This window comes from Bubalus kerabau, chromosome 10 (assembly GCF_029407905.1).
Source record: "Bubalus kerabau isolate K-KA32 ecotype Philippines breed swamp buffalo chromosome 10, PCC_UOA_SB_1v2, whole genome shotgun sequence".
NCBI classification, from domain to species: domain Eukaryota; kingdom Metazoa; phylum Chordata; class Mammalia; order Artiodactyla; family Bovidae; genus Bubalus; species Bubalus kerabau.
Window position 1 is genome coordinate 42582692 of NC_073633.1, and position 22482 is coordinate 42605173.

General features: G+C 38.6%; 1 protein-coding gene across 7 annotated transcripts in view; it reads left to right on the plus strand.

The window, feature by feature from the left end:
* Positions 1-22482, plus strand: part of GANC (glucosidase alpha, neutral C) — a 74213-nt gene that overhangs the window by 14481 nt on the left and 37250 nt on the right. For all 7 annotated transcript variants that reach the window (XR_008699164.1, XR_008699163.1, XM_055537484.1 and 4 more), the window contains 6 exons: positions 3032-3159; positions 7625-7807; positions 17042-17087; positions 19094-19160; positions 20884-20980; positions 22291-22471. Coding sequence is in view for 5 of the 7 variants with exons in the window: in XM_055537484.1 (XP_055393459.1) it covers positions 3032-3159; positions 7625-7807; positions 17042-17087; positions 19094-19160; positions 20884-20980; positions 22291-22471 (702 nt within the window). In the remaining 2 variants the exon portion in view is untranslated. The remainder of the gene's footprint in view (positions 1-3031; positions 3160-7624; positions 7808-17041; positions 17088-19093; positions 19161-20883; positions 20981-22290; positions 22472-22482) is intronic.

A 22482-nucleotide genomic window follows, 5' to 3' on the forward strand; every position in this document is an offset into this window, starting at 1 on the left:
CCACCTCCCAGAATATTGGAAATAAAAGCAAAAATAAACAAATGGGACCTAATTAACCTTAAAAGCTTCTGCACATCAAAGGAAACTATTAGCAAGGTGAAAAGACAGCCTTCAGAATGGGAGAAGATAATCGCAAATGAAGCAACTGACAAACAACTAATCTCGAGAATATACAAGCAACTCCTACAGCTTAACTCCAGAAAAATAAATGACCCAATCAAAAAATGGGCCAAAGAACTAAATAGACATTTCTCCAAAGAAGACATACAGATGGCTAACAAACACATGAAAAGATGCTCAACATCACTCATTATCAGAGAAATGCAAATCAAAACCACTATGAGGTACCATTTCACACCAGTCAGAATGGCTGCGATCCAAAAGTCTACAAGTAATAAATGCTGGAGAGGGTGTGGAGAAAAGGGAACCCTCTTGCACTGTTGGTGGGAATGCAAACTAGTACAGCCACTATGGAGAACAGTGTGGAGATTCCTTAAAAAACTGGAAATAGAACTGCCTTATGATCCAGCAATCCCACTGCTGGGCATACACACTGAGGAAACCAGAAGGGAAAGAGACACGAGTACCCCAATGTTCATCGCAGCACTGTTTATAATAGCCAGGACATGGAAGCAACCTAGATGTCCATCAGCAGACGAATGGATAAGAAAGCTGTGGTACGTATACACAATGGAGTATTACTCAGCCATTAAAAAGAATACATTTGAATCAGTTCTAATGAGGTGGATGAAACTGGAGCCTATTATACAGAGTGAAGTAAGCCAGAAAGAAAAACACCAATACAGTATACTAACGCATATATATGGAATTTAGAAAGATGGTAACAATAACCCTGTGTACGAGACAGCAAAAGAGACACTGATATATAGAACAGTCTTATGGACTCTGTGAGAGAGGGAGAGGGTGGGAAGATTTGGGAGCATGGCATTGAAACATGTAAGATATCATGTATGAAACAAGTTGCCAGTCCAGGTTCGATGCACGATACTGGATGCTTGGGGCTGGTGCACTGGGATGACCCAGAGGGATGGAATTGGGAGGGAGGAGGGAGGAGGGTTCAGGATGGGGAACACATGTATACCTGTGGCGGATTCATTTTGATATTTGGCAAAACTAATACAATTATGTAAAGTTTAAAAATAAAATAAAATTAAAAAAAAAAAAAAGAAAAGGGTTACCTATTGGCAAAATTGGTTTGCTTAAGTTAAAATGAAAACAAAATGGGGCTTTGACACTGATATATGTGTTTGCTTGCATAAGATCATATGGGAAAAGCAGGGTTATTGCTACTTTTTCTCGTATAATTAGGATTCTTTCCTAGGCTGTAGCCTCAAGAACAGAACATACCAAAGTCTGTGGTTTAAAACATAAATTTTTAAAAGAAAGTTACTTTACTAAAAATTGGAGAATCTCTGAGTGCATAAACTGGATTCAATATTTGTTAGTCACACAGAGGCAGACAACCTGTGTGCCATCTGCTTAGGATGTTCTTGCCCCGTTTTTGCCTACCCAGAGTCCTGCTAATTCCTGAAGGCCCTGGTCAAGTCCTTCTTCCTCCAGAGAGATGCCCCAGACCCCTCTTCTTACAGGCATCAATATTCCCCTTCCTTGTCCTGGCACAGCACCGTTCTTGTCCTGTCTCAGCACTTATCATAAAATACTTTATAGTTATTACATATGTGTTCCATCTCCTCTAAATTGCACTCTCCCTAAGAGTTTAGCCATCCTTTTCATAGCCATCAGCACATTGCATTATTAGATTCCAAATAAATGTTAGCTGAATTAAATTTGAGAGACTAGTGGAAATATACGTCTAATTTGGGAAAGAATACATACTCTAATAGGATTTCAGTCTTACATTTGAACACATTTTCAAATCTTAGAATCCTGATGGCACACTTCCAGTAAAGATATACAAAAGAACATTAAGCATATAAGCAGTATTACATATGATCGAGGGTGGAAGAAAGGGGGAGGTATTGGTCAAAGTGTACAAACTTCCAACTATAATATGATGAACAACTTCTGGAGATTTAATGTACAGCCTAGTGATTGTAGCTAATAGTACTCTACTATATACTTGAAAGTTCCTAAGAGAGTAGATCTTAAATGTTTTCACCACAAAAAGAAAATGGTAATTATGTGACTTGGTGCAGATGTTAGCTAATGCTATGGTGGTGATCAGTTTTGCAAGTTGTAAGTAACAAATCAAGGAGTTGAGCAACAACTTATACTTGTCAATTGTTTCTCAATAAAGCTGGGGAAAATAATTACTGATAACTACTGCATCATAACCCTATTTTATAATAAGAATGTCTGTAAAAGAACTCACAGCCTCTTTACCACTTATACCTGGTCACTCCTCAGTGTCCTGTCACTGCTTAAGTGCCCTATTTCCTGTACTCTGAAGAAGCAAGGTTCCAGTAACATCATTCGGGGGATTTTATTTTGCTTTGTTTTTGATGCTGATTTAATATTCTCCCGGCTTCCTATATCTTACTTGCACCACATCCTACCTGTTCTGCATTACCTCACACAGCCTACCCTTCTTAGCTTTTCATTTAACAGACATTATAGTAACAATACATGGGGCTTCCCAGGTGGCTCAGTGCTGAAGGATCTACCTGCCAATGCAGGAGATGAGAGTTTGATCCCTGGGTCAGGAAAATCCCCTGGAGGAGGGCATGGCAACCCATTCCAGTATTCTTGCCTGGGAAATCCCATGGACAGAAGAGTCTGGTGGACTACAGTCCATGAGGTGGCAAATAGTTGGACACGACTGAACAGGCATGCACGCGCACAGCCCTGGAACACATAGGAGGTGTTTATTTCTACTATAGGTAGAGCCAGGCAAGTACATTTATAGACTAGAAAGCCTTTTCCTTCATGATTGCCATTGTTCACCAATTAGCTTGCCCTGTAATAATCTAAACATAGTTTTCTAATTATTGTAATTTGTAGAGCTGACCTAGGTAAGCTGTTGAAACCAGTCTCATGTATGTGTTCCCAGGTTCCACTCCTGGCTGAAGTTTGTGGCATAGAGGGAAATATTTTCAGACTTAAAATCAATGAAGAAATACCCTTGAAACCTAGGTATGAAGTTTCTGATGTCCTCACAAGCAAGCTAACCACTGTAAGGTAAGCCAAGAAACATGCTACCTGGAATACACCCTCAATATGTTCTTCTATCATACCTTGAGTGGCAGCTTTTGTATGAGCCTCATATTTTGTGTTTCAAAGATACGCCCATTTGCAAAGTTAGTTTTCAGTTATTTGGGAATAAATTTATCCATTTTAACGTTATCCATTCTGTATTCTCTTCCTCTGCCATTTGACTCATCAGTACTTATTAATGAAGAGAAGCAGAGCTTCTCATCTCTTCTCTCCTCCCCACAAAGTAAAAAATTTGTCAACAGCAAAGCAGAAAAGCTATTTAATTGACTCACTAAGATGAGCAGCTCCAGGGATTGAAGGTACTAGCTGAACTCCCAATGCTTACAGTCATTTATACAGTTAGACTGGCTCACTTTTAATTAATGGCAGTCTCAGAAGTCTAACATGTAATTTGACTTAGAGTCGGAGTTAAATTAATAGTAAGTTTCTAGGTGAAAAAATGTCTTTGGGGATTAAAGGATTTTTCATGTACCTGCAGAATCTGCCTCAGTTCTCAACACATTTTCCTGTGATATTTTAACTTGGTTCTGTCTGTGGGTTTGTTGTTTTCTTTGTATCATTGTACTAAGGGAATATGACATTATGCCAGATGCTTTAATTTTCACTACATCATTATCATAGTTTTATGTGGATTATTTTTCCATGAAAATCTAATAAATAGTTAATAAATTATAAGGGTAAATTAATCTAGCTATGGTAAACTATCATAAACTTACAATATATCACTGAGCCTTACTATATGCCAAGAACTTAGGAGACAGATGCGCACCCATGGCTGATTCATGTAGATGAATGGTAAAAACCACCACAATATCATAAAGTAATTATCCTCCAATTAAAATAAGTAAATTTAAAAAAAAGAGACTGTTCTCAAGGCTTTGCAGTTTGGCAAATGAGAATGTGTATGTATGTGTGTGTTTCTTCTTGGTCACATTAGTTTTTACTCTCCTGGACAATTCATTTTACTAGTAGATCTTTAACATTTTTACATCTGTGTTCATAAGTAAAATCGGCCTGTAGTTTTCTTTTTCTGTGGTGTCTTTGCCCAGGTTTTGGAGTCAGGGTGATATTAGCTTTGTGTAGTAAATATGTTATATTAGTTTTAGCTTTGCTTCTATTTCAACCTCTTTCTAGAGGGCTTTTGGCTACTGCAGTAACTAGAAAGCTAAAAACTGCGTTTCTCCATTTCCCAGACTCAAGCTAGTTTCTGGTGTACTTTAGGTTCCATCAAGGTATCTTGATTTCAGAACTGAGTTTCCCATTTTGCTGGTATGCATTGGCAGCTATGGAATGACTCTAGAGCCACTAGTTAGGGCCGTGGTTTCTTGACCTCTGGATTGCATCTAAGATGGCATGACCCTGGAGTCCAGCCATTGCCACATTGACTTCTGTTTACCCAACTTCCTGCTTCCAGCTGAGAGAGAAGTTCTGTTGGTCTACAGTTATGTGGTATTGTCCTAGGGGTTATTACTGGGCACTCAACCAGGAACCAGCTACTTCAAAACTTCCATGATATTGTAAGCTCATAATTCCCCCATATTAAGTAAGTCATTTCCTTTCTGCTTAAAATGGCCAGAATTGTTTCCGTTATCTACAGTTGAATCTTAATTGACATAATTGTTGGTATCAGAAATGAATATAAGTAACAAATCCTCAAGGATTGAAACATGAGCTTAATTAGCTGATCTAGTTGGATCTGAAGGTAGTGAGGTTTTCTGAAGGTAGTGAGGTTTTCATTAGACAATGTGATATTAGTGTTTGGGGCTGAACACTACCCTCCCCCCATATGTTGATATGTTGAAACCCTAAGTCTTTATACCTCAGAATGTGACTGTTCAGAGATAGGGCCTTTGAACAGGTAATTAAGTAACAATAGGGTCATTAGGGTGGGCTCTGATCCAATGTGACTGATGTTCTATAAGAGGAGACAATTAGGATACAGATAACACAGAAGTATGGCCTTGTGAAGACACAGCAAGAGGATGGCCATCTGCAAGCCAAGAAGAAAGGCCTCAGAAGAAACCAAACCTGCTGACACTTTGATCTAGGACTTCCAGCCTCCAGAATTGTGAGAAAATAAATTTCTTGTGTTTAAGCCACCCAGTCTGCGGTAGCAGCTCTAGCAAACTAGTATAACTAGCAATAAACAACAGCATTGTCTGGCAAAGTCACTTAACTTACTACTTGTGGTCACCTGAAATCAAGTGCCTATTGAAAGTGTGGCTCTGGCAGACCAAGCGGTGGGGCCACAGCGTAGCCTGATTGTCATATGAAATTCAAAATGCTGAGGTGGCCTGGGCTGTTACTAATTTCACTGAAGAACTTAAAGAAAACAGTAGTTTCAGGCTTTTAAATTCTTAGCTCACGATATTGTCAGAAACCTAATAGGTTTTATGACCATCTTACACATCTCTTATATCTATAGAGTCCTTGTAACTACAGAGCCCTTGTAGCTGAAAATCAAATATAGGGTTAGATTCTATGGTTTGCTGAATTGAAGTGTAAGTTGGATTCAGAGCTTTATCAAGTCTATGAATTTAGGGCATCGACTGTGAAAAGATAGGACTCCTCAAAATTGAATAGCAACATCTGGGAAGATTTGGATAACTCTGAGTACCTAAACCTCAGAATTCCACCGAGCCTCCCAGTTCAGCTGAGGACTCGCCCTCTCCTCTGATGAGGCTGGCATTACCTTGCTGGGACACTCCATGTTGACCTCACCTGAAATATACTATGTCAGGGTATTCCAGTGCTCGCTGTGCTTCTCTCTTACTCCCTTTCACTGCCTCCAGATCCACTGTCAGAGTCCGACCCCAACATTCCCAGGGAGCCAATTACAGTCAAACCCAGGAGGCACCTAAAGAATTAGAAGATGTTATATTGGCAAAAACCTCTGAGATAGGCATGGTAATGGTTTCTGAAGGACTCCTAGACTGGAAAGAAGCAACATAATTTTAGGATCATGCTAAATTTACTGACATAAATTAGAGAATTCAGATTTGATATGCTATCTAGGACAGCTGAAAGAGGTTCTAATTATTTGCTTGATTGGCTAAGTGTAATCTGTAGAGTCAGCTATGGACTCTGCTGAATGAAGCTGAGATACCAGAAATTCCTTGGCACAGTGTAGAAGAAATGATTCATAGACTTAGGGAAATAGAAATGTTGAAGTGGGTATGTCATATACAGCCACCTCATCTAGCCCCTAACTCTGTTCTCCAAAGAACCCAAAAGAAACTACCTTCACTGAGAAATATATTGGTGAGAGAATACTTGGAAAACATTATAGTGAGTGAATGTCTTTTCTGAGCTAGAGACAATGGTGCAAATGGTACCATTAAAACAGGCTCCCTGGTTTCAGTGGAGATGATGAGACTCTAAGTAGCAAAGTCAAAGTAGCAGCATTTAGTTGTTGGAGACAAGGTGGACAGGTTTCCTTAACGTGCAGCAGGGCCTGTGCGGTACTCAGAATGGCTCAACCCTCAGGGCAGTGAACAATATGTCAAAGAGTCCATTAGACTGAAATAGAGGGGCTAAAGTCCTACTTGAAAGACTAATCAAAAGAATTCTATTGAGATTTGATAAACAGTGAGAGACAATCTCTCAGTCAATGGAATTAGTTTCCAGAACCCAAGCATCTTACTTGAGGAGAAGGCCTAGAATCCATGGAGGAAGATTCTGCAAGGATGTAATAAGATTATAACCTGTCCCTTCTAATCCTCCCTAAAGAGGCCTGTGACCATTTACCAGGGTAACTATGCACTAGAAAAAGAAATATCTAGACTTAGGGTTTTAAGTGCTGCCTCTGAGCTTATGTAACTCCTGGGGGATCTAAAACATCCCCAAAGTCTACTTGTCAATTGGGGGCTGATGGAAGTCAGGTGATAAACAGATAAAAGTTTGACCTTTCCATCTCACTGTGGACTGAGTGGATAATAACCCAATCTGTGTTATTTCCTCAGTTTCTGTATGTATGGTTAGAATGAGAGAAGGAAAAGAAAAATGTTTAGTCTATGCACCAAACAGTTTTCCTAGACTGTCCAGACCAAGGTAATTATAATGGTGATGACAGCCAACATTTACTGAGCACTTACTATGTGCCAGGCACTGTGTGATCTCGTTTACATGTGTGGTCTCATTGAATCCTCAAAAAGCTATGTTTGTTCTCGCTTTTATCATTTCCACTTCACAGATTAGGAAACCAAGAACTGGAAAAGATAAACCTGTCCAAAGTTACACACCTAGTGCATGTTAGAGCTATGTTCAGTCCAGGCTTTCTGACACCAAAGCTCACACTCTGAATTACAGCCTTCCACGGCCTTGTCATGCTATGTTACATGAATATTGATTTACTAAGTTGAACTGAGACTTTCACTGAGCCACATAAACTTAGAACAATTTATTTTTCTCTCCCTGCCTTGTTTTCCAGGCTGACTTCTTGCCCAGGGGATACAGGCAGTCTGGTGTTGGCAAGTGGAAAAGGAGATCTGAAGTGTCACATCACGGCAAACCCATTCAAGGTTGACTTGGTATCTGAAGAAGAGGTTGTAATGAGCATAAACTCCCTGGGCCAATTGTACTTTGAGCAGCTGCAGATTCCTCCCAAGCAAAGGTATTTTTGCACATTACTTAATACATACAGAACTTAAAATCTGATTGTGACTATGTCTCCATAGAAAATTAATTTGCTTTATTTGTTGGAATATTCTGAGAAATTTCATCTTTTCACCTGTACAGACTAATGCAGGCTTGATGACAAAAGTTATTCCCAGACATTTGCAAAGGTGATACTCTTAACACATCCTATATTTTTGACTGATTACATTCTCTACCCTACACTTTCTTAAAAAAGACCCTGTTAACTTGATAGATGTTAATGTGAACTAACAAAATTTCACTTTATCCCCTTTACAATAACATGAGTTACCTTAGACTTGAATAGTTGTCTAGGAATTTTCTGGAACCAACCACTTGATCAAAGCTGTTTATGTGTGGATCACATGAATTGGAAGATAGTTGCAGAAGGAGATTTTTCATCCATTTTTACCAATATTGTTTTTAAATCCTCCAGTCTGTAGTTCTAGTTTTATTCAAATAATAAACATCTTACATGAGCTTCAGAAAACATTTAACATAGTGATTTTTTCCTGAGTCTCAGCTAATTTCTATTTTTAAAGTTTATTGTTAAATTTTTTATTTTATCACAGAAATGTGTTCACTATAGGCTAAATAGAAAATATTGAAAAGAAGAAAAAATTAAAATACCCATAGTCCTGCCACCCCTGCTGTTAGTACCTTATGAATTTAGTTCAGTTTACTTTTTTTGACTGAAAATAATAACAGCATAACAAATCCCTGTGTGTCTGTTACTTATATTTTGTTGTTTATTTATATTAAAAATATTAATTTTAAAGCAGTTTTCCTTTTAATAAACTCCTATTATTTTGTTTTAGGGGTGATTTCTAAGTTGGGCTTTTTAATGAAGCCCAGTAAAGTCAGCCTCACCATTTGTCTTTTGAGCTACCTAGTTCCATGTTTGAAAATAATCAATGTTTCCAGTTTTCTATGTATCCTTCTAGAGATAATTTATGCCTATTCAGTAAAACTAATGTATTCTTTGTTTTTTTCCTTTCCTGACGCAAATGATACACATTATTCTGTACCTCCTTTTTTTTTTCTTTAGCAGTGTGGTAGTTTCTAATTTCTTTAAAGCTGCTACATTATTTCTATTATACGGTTACACTATGATTCATTTAGTAAATCCCTGCTGCTACTGCTAAGTCACTTCAGTCAAGTCCGACTCTGTGCGACCCCATGGACGGCAGCCCACCAGGCTCCCCCGTCCCTGGGATTCTCCAGGCAAGAACACTGGAGTGGGTTGCCATTTCCTTCTCCGATGCGTGAAAGTGAAAAGTGAAAGTGAAGTCGCTCAGTTGTGTCTGACCCTCAGTGACCCCATGGACTGCAGCCCTCCAGGCTCCTCTGTCCATGGGATGAAAGCAATAGTACTGGAGTGGGGTGCCATTGCCTTCTCCGAAATCCCTACTGCTGCTGCTGCTAGGTCGCGTCAGTCGTGTCCAACTCTGTGCGACCCCATAGACAGCAGCCCACCAGGCTCCCCCGTCCCTGGGATTCTCCAGGCAAGAACACTGGAGTGGGTTGCCATTTCCTTCTCCAATGTGTGAAAGTGAAGTCGCTCAGTCGTGTCTGACCCTCAGCGACCCCATGGACTGCAGCCCTCTAGGCTCCTCTGCCCATGGGATTTTCCAGGCAAGAGTACTGGAGTGGGGTGCCATCGCCTTCTCTGAAATCCCTATTAGTGGACTTTAAAATCATTTCTGATGTTGTTTTACAACTACTTCATGAATAACCTTGTATGTGTGTCATTTTGCATACATGCAAATATATCCATAGACCAGAGTCATAGAAGTATAATTTCTGATCAAATGGTTTGTACATCTGTTATTTTGATAGATGTTTCCAAATTGCCTTCCATAGAGGTTGTGTACTCGTTTATATTTCTATCATTTTTATTTATATTTGTGTTATATCCACTTAGGGGGAAAAATATAAGTTAGATCTTAACCTCAAACCATTTAGCAAAATGAATTCTAGGACTTTCCTGGTGGTACAGTGAATAAGAGTCCACCTGCCAATGCAGGGGACACAGGTTTGATCCCTGGTCCAGGAAGATTCCACATGCCGTGGAGCAACTCAACCCATACACCACAACTACTGAACCCATGCTCTAGAACCCATGAGCCACAACTACTAAGCCGGTGAGCCATAACAACAGAAACCCATGCCCCTAGAGCCTGTGCTCCACAAGAAGAGAAGCCACCACAGTGAGAAGCTCACACACCACAACAAAGAGCAGCCCCGGCTTGCTACAGCTAGAGAAAGCCCATGCACAGCAATGAAGATCAATTGCAGCCAAAAGTTAAAAATAAATAATTTAAAAAATTAATTCCAGGTAAATAAAAATTAAACACACACACACACACAAAATAAAAATAAGAGAAAATATAGAATATTTTAAATTGTATTAATGTGATAGAAACTGAAGAGCTGTAAGGAAAAAGATGGATTTGATTACCTAGAAATTTTAAACTTTATTATACCCACAAAAACAAAATACAAACAACAACAACAAAAAAAACTTGAACAAAATGAAAAGGCAAGAATCTGTAATTTCCAGTTTGGCATGTGAGGAGCTCAGAAGTTGCCACAAACTAGAATGAAAAATCAAAAAATAAAATTACTCAAAATATAATATAGTCCTAAATGTAAAATCTAAGACCATAAAACTTCTAGACAACATCAGAAAATCTTGATGACCTTGAATTAGGCAGAGGTCTTAGATATTACACCAAAAGCATGATCCACAAAAGAAGAAATATGGTTAAATGAAACAAAAGTAAAAATGCAAAATTTTTTTTTTTTACAAATTTTTTTTAAATTTTTACAATTTTAAATTTTAAATTTTATTTAAAATTTAAATTTTGTAAATTAAAAATTATTTTTTTGTAATGTAAATTAAAAAAATTTTTTTAAATTTAAATTTTAAATTTTTTACAAAATTTAAATTTTGTAAAAAAAAAAATTTTTACAAAATTTTTTTACAAAAAGTAAAAAATATGCAAAGATAAGTCATAGACTAAGGAAAAATATTTGTAAACATATATATGATCAAGAAGTTGTATTTATAATATAGAAAGAACTCTCAAAATTTAACAAGAAAATAATATATTTAAACAGATATTTCACCAAAGATGTACAAGTGACAAATAAGCACTTGAAAAATATGTCCAATGCCATTAGTTATTAGAAAATTGCAAATTAAATGACAGTGACATACTACCACACATCTATTAAAATGGTTAAAGTTTAACAGGCCAACCATATTGTTAGAAACATGACTGGAGATCGAGGGGCTTTGATAGACATTGAGTCTTGAGCAGAGGTATTTATTTTGTATTCTGTGACTTAGTGGAACCCTGCAGAAGGGATTTCCTTCCATTTAATTATTTATATTGCTTCTCCCTGGTGGCTCAGATGGTAAAGAATCTGCCTGTAATGCAGAAGACCCAGGTTCAGTCCTAAGGTCGGGAAGTTCCCTTGGACAAGGAAATGGCAATTCACTCCAGTATTCTTGCCCTCAAGAATCCCATGGACAGAGGAGCCTGGCAAGGCTACAGTCCATGGGGTTGCAAAGAGTCGGACACAACTGAGCGACTAATACTATAGTTATTGTAATTGTAAATTGACCAAATAAAAGCATGTCCTTCATAGGCAGGAGCTGATAAACTGATACTGGGCTTGGATATGTTAAAAAAAATTTTTTTTTTTTTCTATAAGACAGGATGAGCTGAAACCAGGGAACAGTGAGTTCACTAGACAGGAGGAACATAGCTATTTGAAGTAAAAAATCAATCCACAGCCTCATAATAAACAATTACTACTCATCTGTATATTCACAACAAAATAATGTCACTACATTTAATGAGCAGCACCAAAAAATAGACATAGATGGACAAAAGTTCCTTGATATAAATGGTAGCCTAGACTTAATATCCTTGTGCATCCTTGGGAGTCATTCTTGGAGACCAGATTGAGATTGGTCTCTGGCAGAATGTTGTCCCCTGTCTATTGAACTTTCATGCTGCAAGAAGAGGTAAGAGCCTTGTTCTAAGTACAGACAAACTTTGCCCTTGTGTAATATCCTAAAGGGGAACCATAGTTTACATGCAATCTGGTGATCTTCTGCTGTGAAAAGTGTTTATTTTGCCTTTTTCAATGTATTTGCCTGTCTTAGACACTTTGAACAAAGAAAGGAAAAATAAACAACCTCTGAACTCTGATCTTCCATTGCTTTTGTACATTCTGATTGTGAAGTTGAGGATAAGGATGTTCAAAAGCCCATGGGAAATTTATATGTCTTTAGAATATTGTGCTTATTCTAATATGATGAGCTTTTATTTATTTATTTTATTATTATTTTTTAATTATTAATTTTATTTTTTTATTTTTTTAAAATTTTATTTTATTTAACTTTACAATATTGTATTGGTTTTGCCATATATCAAAATGAATCTGCCACAGGTATACATGTGTTCCCCATCCTGAAACCTCCTTCCTCCTCCCTCCCCATACCATCCCTCTGGGTCGTCCCAGTGCACCAGCCCCAAGCATCCAGTATCGTGCATCGAACCTGGACTGGCGACTCGTTTCATATATGATACTATACATATTTCAATGCCATTATGATGAGCTTTTAAAACACTTTTCTTAGAACAAGAATCAATTTTTGTAATTGTATAGATACTCATGCAGTGGAAGTGAGAAATAGATTTAAGGGCCTAGATCTGATAGATAGAGTGCCTAATGAACTATGGAATGAGGTTCATGACATTGTACAGGAGACAGGGATCAAGACCATCCCCATGAAAAAGAAATGCAAAAAAGCAAAATGGCTGTCTGGGGAGGCCTTACAAATAGCTGTGAAAAGAAGAGAAGCGAAAAGCAAAGGAGAAAAGGAAAGATATAAACATCTGAATGCAGAGTTCCAAAGAATAGCAAGAAGAGATAAGAAAGCCTTCTTCAGCGATCAATGCAAAGAAATAGAGGAAAACAACAGAGTGGGAAAGACTAGAGATCTCTTCAAGAAAATCAGAGATACCAAAGGAACATTTCATGCGAAGATGGGCTCGATAAAGGACAGAAATGGTATGGACCTAACAGAAGCAGAAGATATTAAGAAGAGATGGCAAGAATACACAGAAGAACTGTACAAAAAAGATCTTCATGACCCAGATAATCACGATGGTGTGATCACTGACCTAGAGCCAGACATCCTGGAATGTGAAGTCAAGTGGGCCTTAGAAAGCATCACTACGAACAAAGCTAGTGGAAGTGATAGAATTCCAGTTGAGCTATTCCAAATCCTGAAAGATGATGCTGTGAAAGTGCTGCACTCAATATGCCAGCAAATTTGGAAGACTCAGCAGTGGCTACAGGACTGGAAAAGGTCAGTTTTCATTCCAATCCCAAAGAAAGGCAATGCCAAAGAATGCTCAAACTACTGCACAATTGCACTCATCTCACACGCTAGTAAAGTAATGCTCAAAATTCTCCAAGCCAGGCTTCAGCAATGTGTGAACCGTGAACTTCCTGATGTTCAAGCTGGTTTTAGAAAAGGCAGAAGAACCAGAGATCAAATTGCCAACATCCGCTGGATCATGGAAAAAGCAAGAGAGTTCCAGAAAAAGCATCTATTTCTGCTTTATTGACTATGCCAAAGCCTTTGACTGTGTGAATCACAATAAACTGTGGGAAATTCTGAAAGAGATGGGAATACCAGACCACCTGACCTACCTCTTGAGAAATTTGTATGCAGGTCAGGAAGCAACAGTTAGAACTGGACATGGAACAACAGACTGATTCCAAATAGGAAAAGGAGTACATCAAGGCTGTATATTGTCACCCTGTTTATTTAACTTATATGCAGAGAACATCATAAGAAACACTGGACTGGAAGAAACACAAGCTGGAATCAAGATTGCTGGGAGAAATATCAATAACCTCAGATATGCAGATGACACCACCCTTATGGCAGAAAGTGAAGAGGAACTCAAAAGCCTCTTGATGAAAGTGAAAGTGGAGAGTGAAAAAGTTGGCTTAAAGCTCAACATTCAGAAAATGATCATGGCATCTGGTCCCTTCACTTCATGGGAAATAGATGGGGAAACAGTGGAAACAGTGTCAGACTTTATTTTGGGGGGCTCCAAAATCACTGCAGATGGTGACTGCAGCCATGAAATTAAAAGACGCTTACTCCTTGGAAGGAAAGTTATGACCAACCTAGATAGCATATTCAAAAGCAGAGACATTACTTTGCCAACAAAGGTTCGTCTAGTCAAGGCTATGGTTTTTCCTGTGGTCATGTATGGATGTGAGAGTTGGACTGTGAAGAAGGCTGAGCGCAGAAGAATTGCTGCTTTTGAACTGTGGTGTTGGAGAAGACTCTTGAGAGTCCCTTGGACTGCAAGGAGATCCAACCAGTCCATTCTGAAGGAGATCAGCCCTGGGATTTCTTTGGAAGGAATGATGCTAAAGCTGAAACTCCAGTACTTTGGCCACCTCATGCGAAGAGTTGACTCATTGGAAACAAATCTGATGCTGGGGGGGATTGGGGGCAGGAGGAGAAGGGGACTACAGAGGATGAGATGGCTGGATGGCATCACTGACTCGATGGACGTGAGTCTCAGTGAACTCCGGGAGTTGGTGTTGGACAGAGAGGCCTGGCGTGCTTCGATTCATGGGGTCACAAAGAGTCGGACACGACTGAGCGAATGATTTGATCTAATCTGATAGATACTCAGCAAATTTTGAATGCTGCTGATGGCATAACTATATTTTTAAATCCAAAAATATATTCTTGTGTGCTACCTTAAGATGCTCTTTCATAGAATAAAGATTTTCTTTTTTACTAACTCATTTCAAAGAGAAAGAATTTGACTTGTAAGTAAGCTGTTTTTTCGGAGAAGGCAATGGCACCCCACTCCAGTACTCTTGCCTGGAAAATCCCATGGATGGAGGAGCCTGGTGGGCTGCAGTCCATGGGGTCACTAAGAGTCGGACACGACTGAGCAGCTTCACTTTCACTTTTCACTTTCATGCATTGGAGAAGGAAATGGCAAGCCACTCCAGTGTTCTTGCCTGGAGAATCCCAGGGACGGGGGAGCCTGGTGGGCTTCGGTCTATGGGGTCGCACAGAGTCGGACATGACTGAAGCGACTTAGCAGCAGCAGCAGCAGCAAGCTGTTTTTTCTCCTAAATATCACAAAACAATTCTTTTTTCTTCCAATAAATGAGAGCATTATGATCTTTTAAAAAAAAAAAGAAAATAGAAGTAGTTTTATTAATTTCAGAAAGAGCTTACTTCAAAACAGGGGAAGTTATTAGGGATAAAGAATGTCATTACATAAAGATAAAGGGGTCAATTCCCTGAGAAAACAACAGTCCTTAATGTGTATGTGCCTAATGACAGAGTATCAAAATACTTAAGGTAAGAATATAGAACTGCAAAGAGAAATAGATGAATCCACTATTATAATTGGGCTTTCCTGGTGGCTCAGCTCGTAAAGAATCCACCTGCAATGAGGGAAACCTGGGTTCGATCCCTGGGTTGGGAAGATCTGGAGAAGTGAATGGCTACCCACTCCAGTATTCTGGCCTGGAGAATTCCGTGGCCTATATAGTCCATGGGGTGGCAAAGAGTCAGACATGACTGAGTGATTTTCACTCACTGTTATAATTAGAGACCTTAACACTCTTCTATCAGGAATGGACAGAGCCATCAGAGAGAAAATCAATAAGGACATATTCTAATTCAAAAGCACCATCAATCAACTGGATATAATTGACATCTACAGTCTCCTTCATACAACAACAGTAGAATACACATTCTTCTTAAACTCACATGAAACATTCACCAAGACCATATTTTGTGTCATAAAACACACCTTAAGAAATTTCAACAAATAGAAATCATACTGTGCCAGCATGATTTGCATTAATTTAATGCAATTAAACTAGAATTCAACAACAGAAAGCTGGAAAATTCCAAAATACTTGAAGATTAGACAACATGCTTCTTAGTGACACAAAGAAGAAATCTAAAAAGAAAGAAAACTATTTCAAACTAAATGAAAATTAAAATATAACTTATCAAAATTTGTGGGATGCAGCAAAAGCAGTAGAGTGAAATATGTAGTATTGAATGCGAATATTAGAGAGACAGATGCATTTGAAGAGAGGCACAGAGGAACTCCAAAGGAACAAGTAATTTCTGTTGTTTATGCTCACTAGTGGGTTCACAGTTGTTCACTTTAGTATTAGTCTTTAAACTCTGCACATACATTACATACTATATTCATGCCGCATTTTACACTAAAGAAAAGATTATTGTATGATGAGTATAAATGGATAATTTAAAGAACTATAAATAACCATTTAATGTATAAAGAGGTAGTCTGTATCACTTATGGTATAAATTCAATTTGAAATGCATTATCTTTTCTAAAATTTTAGATTGGCAAAGAGTTAAAAAAATTCATAAAGTCCAGTATTGCTAAGAATGGGAAGAAATGAGCCCTCAAATACAACTAATAGATGTTAGAATAAGTTGTCACAATCATCCTGGAAGATGGTGCATCATATTGCTCCATACTAGGGTAATACTGCATAAGAGGAACTGTGTTCTATCTTGCTTATGTTAGTATTGCTGCTACTGCTACTGCTAAGTCTCTTCAGCCGTGTCTGACTGTGTGCGACCCCAGAGACGGCAGCCCACCAGGTTCCCCTGTCCCTGGGATTCTCCAGGCAAGAACACTGGAGTGGGTTGCCATTTCCTTCTCCGATGCATGAAAGTGAAAAGTGAAAGTGAAGTCGCTTAGTCGTGTCCGACTCTTAGCGACCCCATGGACTGCAGCCCACCAGGCTCCTCCATCCATGGGATTTTCCAGGCAAGAGTACTGGAGTGGGGTGCCATTGCCTTCTCCATATGTTAGTATTATGAGCATGTATTACAATAAAAAACTGATTAATGTATTTTTAAAAGAGTTAACAAGAAAATTCAAATCTGTCTACATTTTTATAAGATATCAAGCTCTTGGTAATGTTCACCATAAATGTTTAATTTTGTATACTTATTTTTATAATGATGTTATTTTTAGTAAGTTAAAGGATATAACATATAGGGTCTCAAAAGTTAGAAATGAAAATCTTTTATCATTGAGCAAATTGTCGGTCCTGCCATGAGTGAAACAACTTTTTTACATTACAGAGCTACCAAGAAAAATGAGAAGGATGCATCTGTTGACGCCACTCAGGTAATCTACACAGAGCAATTTATCTTTTTAAAATCTTTTCCACTATTATTATCATCATACAAATATAATGGGTCTGTTCTTCCCTTATACAGATGGGTAGTTGGTCAGTGCTCTACTTTACATAAATGGGACCTCCTGTAGGCCAGGCACTGTTCAAGGAGTTGGTGGTATATTATCGAACTAATCTAATTCCCTCATTATCTTGGAGTTTACATTCTTCTAAGCCACATTAACCTTTTTGGACTTTTAAGAACAAAGAAAAACTGCAAAGGTCTTCAGCAGAGATGCATGGTCTGATTTCTGTGTCTAAAAGATTATTTTGGCTGAATTCTTGGGAACGGATGTTCCAGAAACCTCTTCATCCAAAGCCACATGCATCTTCAAAGGGTCTCTGACAGTAGCTATGGTCATCAGGAAGGTGAAAAATATTTCCAGTTTAATAATACAAATGCTTCTTCCTCTTGAGAACTGACCGAAACTGATCCTTAAGAACAACTAACATGGTTCTTGTGCCTTACACATGTTTGCACTAATACATTAGACCAGCTCTGGGGAGACCTCTAGTCAGATAGCCTAGGTAGTGGTTTTGAGTCAAACACCCACTTACAAGAATCTGATGAAAGCTATGAACCATCTCTGTAGAAAAAAAAAATTTTTTTTTCATACTGTTTCAGGGCGTTCACAAACTTTAAAACCTATCTAGACCTCAGGATGATAATCCCTGCATCAAGAATTCAGGCGTGATTTTAAAGAACCAAACACACAACACACAGACTCAGTTTACAGAGGCTTTCATTATAAAGAAATAACCTAGAAACAGGAAAATAGCTCATTTTTTAAAAAGAAATGTGCTTTTTATATACACACACAATTCTTTTAAAACTTTTCATTTTACCAGAGAAAAAGAGACTTCTGTAAAGCTAGGACATTCATAGCTCTAGGTCAGAAGATTGCGAACCTGAGCAATCACCATCCCAGTTGACCTCTCCACCCAGCATAAGAACACAACCTGTAGTCTGGCTAATTGAAGCTGGTGAGAGAAAGTGCTCATCTCAGCCAAAATCTTTACTTAGAGTCTCTCAAAAGAGACCCAGGTTGTTTGACTCTAAATGTTTTGCTTTACCTATATAAAAACTACATTTTTCAAAGTGCTTTCCCATCATTTTGGCTCTTGTAAAGATATTCATGTCAAATGGTGTGGCAGTTCCTAAACAATTAAACATAGAATTATAATATGATCTAGCAATTACATTTATGGATATATATCCAAAAGTAAAAGTGGGACTCAAACAGATATTTGTATACCTATGTTCAAAGCAGAATAGTATTCATAGTAGCCCAAAGGTAGAAGCAATCCAGCAATCCAAGAGTCATTGACTGATGAATGCACACACAAAATGAGATATGTACACACAGTGGAATATTATTCGGCCTTTAAAAGGAAGGCAGTTCTGACACATGCTACAAAATGGGTGAATCTTGAAGACATTATACTAAGTGAAATAAGCCAGTCACAAAAGGACAAATACAGTATGATTCTATTTATACGAGTTATCTAGAGTTGTCAGATTCATAAAGACAGGAGCTAGAAAAGTGGTTGTCAGGAGCTGGGGGGAGGGGAGATGGGGCGTTCCTGTTAATGGTTGCAGTGGTTCAGTTTGGAAGGATGTCAAAGTTCTGGAGTCGGATTGTGATGTTGGTTGCACAATGATGTGAATGTACTTAATGCCACTTAAAAATGGTTAAAATGGTAAGTTTTAAGTTATATATATTTTACCACAATAAAAAATATATTCATGTTAGCTGTAGATCATAAGGATGATTAATGGCATTTATATAGAACACAGATCTAATTTTGTATATTGATATCACAAATTGGTCTTTTAAAAGATGAACTCATTTCCTCAGTCTAGTATTCTAATCAGATAAATGTGCTATTGCGGTAACCACATGTGTTGCAATATATAGCCTTAGTTTACTACCTTTTTTCTTTTTTGTACCAACAGGAAAATCAAGAGGAACTGGGCCTGTGGGAGGAGAAATTTGAAAATTTTGTGGATGTCAAAGTTAATGGTACAATTGAAATTGGTGTAGTGTTCTTTCCAAACAGTTCTTTCCAAAATAGCTAAAAGTTTCTATCTAAAAGTCCCTTGAGCTTTGACACCTAAATGCGTGACTTTTGTAAGGTGAACAGAAATCTCGTATTTGGGACCATGATTCTTCAGTAATGCATTGCAATAGAGAAATAGTGAGCGTATGACTTGTGGGGAGTGTAAGAGAAATGCAGGCCTCGTGAAGCTCCTGGTCTCATAGAAGACCTAGGTCGGCATATTGCTTGCACTCTTCAGTGAATCAATTGCAAATTCCACATTCTGTTTTTATGAGAGTCAAGTGATGAGAAACCCAGCTCATTAGCTCCAGCATTTCAAGCCAGTGGTTCTCAACCTTTTCCAGGCCTCCTCATTATTCATGTGAGTGTTGAGTGACCATCTATGACATTTCTCACTACACTTAGTGATGAGGGGAGACTTAGGGAATGTAGGTGGCAGGGAGGGAATTTGTCTCTTTAGGAGATAACTTTTCAAATACTTGGGGCTTGTTTAGTTGGAAAAAATACTGACTTTTATCCTCCTTCCTCCCTACCCTGTAGAATAACAGACCTTCTCTTAACTCCTTGAGAATCTCTGATCTAGCATCTATTTCTATAGCCTAGTATACTGATATATAGTCCTGATCAAGACTGACAGTGTAGCCCAAAGTTATAAATAGGGGAGCCCTAAGGCTCTCCTGTCGGAGAAGGCAATGGCACCCCACTCCAGTACTCTTGTCTGGAAAATCCCATGGACGGAGGAGCCTGGTAGGCTGCAGTCCATGGGGTCGTGAAGAGTCAGACACGACTGAGCAACTTCACTTTCACTTTTTACTTTCATGCATTGGAGAAGGAAATGGCAACCCACTCCAGTGTTCTTGCCTGGAGAATCCCAGGGACGGGGGAGCCTGGTGGGCTGCCGTCTATGGGATCGCACAGAGTCGGACACGACTGAAGCGACTTAGCAGCAGCAGCAGCAAGGCTCTCCTGTATGTAACATTATAATCCTTTCTGTGTCTTATCTATAGCAACCACTTTCCATAAACTCCTCCAAACAAGGACCGTTTGATGTCAAATACTTTTACCCAAGAGTAAATTTAAATCAATGTTCTTTCTCCTAGTTATTTTCATTTTCCCCATATCTCTAAAATAATTGTTAAATAAAGGACTTTGTCTTTGGTTAAAGGAAATTTTTATATCTATAGTCACAGGGAAGGGGGTGTATATTGAGGAGCTAGGAGAGGTACTGCTGGTGCCCTTGACCTCACAGTTCTTGTATGGAGTAAGAAGGAACAAGCAGGCAGAAGACACCCAGCCTTTCATCTGGCAAGCATCCCTCTTCTTTCTAAAGCAAACAAGTATGCAATATAGTTCAGGAAAATTTAGGGAAAAAATATAAAACTTTGTAATCATATTTTACAGATAGGAAAGAAATATACTGTAAATGTGGGAACACAGAGAACTGTAGCACACAGCTAAGAAAACGTAACTAATAAGTGACCAGAACTTTGCCTTGTGCATTTTTTGTATCCCCACAACACCTGAATACAACAAAGTACAAAGAGTCAGCATATGTGGTTGGTCAGGGCAAGCTCGGGTCTCTTGATCCATAGTCTAGTCATCTTGCTATTCCTATAGTTAACTGAATCTCATTAATTGATTGCCCCATTGAGAAGCAAAACTCAGTCACTCTCCTGGTCCCTGTAGGTCCTGCCTCCATTGGTTTGGATTTCTCTTTGCATGGTTTTGAGCATCTCTATGGAATCCCGCAACATGCTGAATCACACCAACTTAAAAACACAAGGTAAAGTGAAAAGAATTCTTAAGGAGGCTCTGGTTTCTGGACTGGAAAAGTTTGAAAAGAAAATATGTGCGATGTCTGAGTCAGTGCTAATATGTGCCCGGCCTTTCCCTCTTTGATATTGCTTGTAGAGCTTTAAGAGTTTCCCTTTAATGATCACTCAGAACGATGGTTTTCAATTTTTATTTTGTTTTTTTCAGCAAAAATTAGACAATTATAAAAACTGTAATGCTGAACTTAAAAGTATAGAAGACATAAAAACACGGAACTGAGCAACTGAGCATGCACACACTCATGGTTGAAGTAGCAGGAAGATCTTTGTTACATCACCTTCCTGGGTTCTGCTTTTGTCTCTCAAGTCCTTTCTGGGGAACCCTGGGAAATATACTGTGAAGATCAGTGACCTAGAAAAGGCTTTTACTAAAAAAAGGACAGTGAGCCTGAGTGGAAAAGTGTGGCATCTCATATCGCCTTGGATTCCCTTGGGGAGATTATTTCCAGCTAACACCATTGACCGAAAAATGCCAGAGGTATCAGACAAAGCAGCAGCAGAACTGAAAGATCTGGTCAAATTTGCCTGGTTCAGATGCTGTTTAGATGATAGGTAGACATAGTGACAGGTGAATCAGAAACTGTGTTGCTCTCACACCAGCCTGAGCTCCATGCTTCCTACCTCTATTCAGTTCCTAATCTTTCCTTACTCAGTGCTGTGGAGGCATGTTTAGGACACTATTGTTTTGTTTTAGTGACAGAGAAATACTCACCAAATCTGTCAATTTAGTTTTTGCATGCTACTGTGAAAGATTCATAGGAAATGGTCCTCACCTCATAAGAGATACTCAGAAAAGATATCTAAGACATGAGATACGCATGCCAATAGTAGCATGAAGAAATGCCAAAGGAATCCAAGGAGGAGGATCATATTCAGCCAGATTGAGTCAGGAAACCTTTAGAGAAGTGGTAAAGAGTTGAGCTTTGAAAGATGTATAGGACCCAAGTCTTTGCAGGGGAAGTAAGTAAGTAAGTAAGTGTTAGTCTCTCAGTTGTGCCTGATTCTTTGCAACCCCATGAACTGCAGCCCACCAGGCTCCTCTGTCCATGAGATTTTCCAGGCAAGGATACTGGAGTGGGTCACCATTTCCTTCTCCAGGGGATCTTCCCAACCCAGGGATCAAACCTGGGTCTCCTGCACGGCAGGTAGATTCTTTACCAACTGAGCTATAAGGGAAGCTTTGCAGGGGAGAATGGAGCTATAATATTCACTAATAATATATACATGATGGTCATTTGTAATCCTTCTTTGTATGTTTCAGTGATGGTGATGCTTACCGTCTTTATAACCTAGATGTCTATGGATATAAAATACATGACAAAATGGGCATTTATGGTTCAGTGCCTTATCTCCTGGCCCACAAACTGGGCAGAACTCTAGGCATTTTTTGGCTAAATGCCTCAGAAACACTAGTGGAGATCAAAACAGAACCTGCTGTAAAGGTGAGCTACGG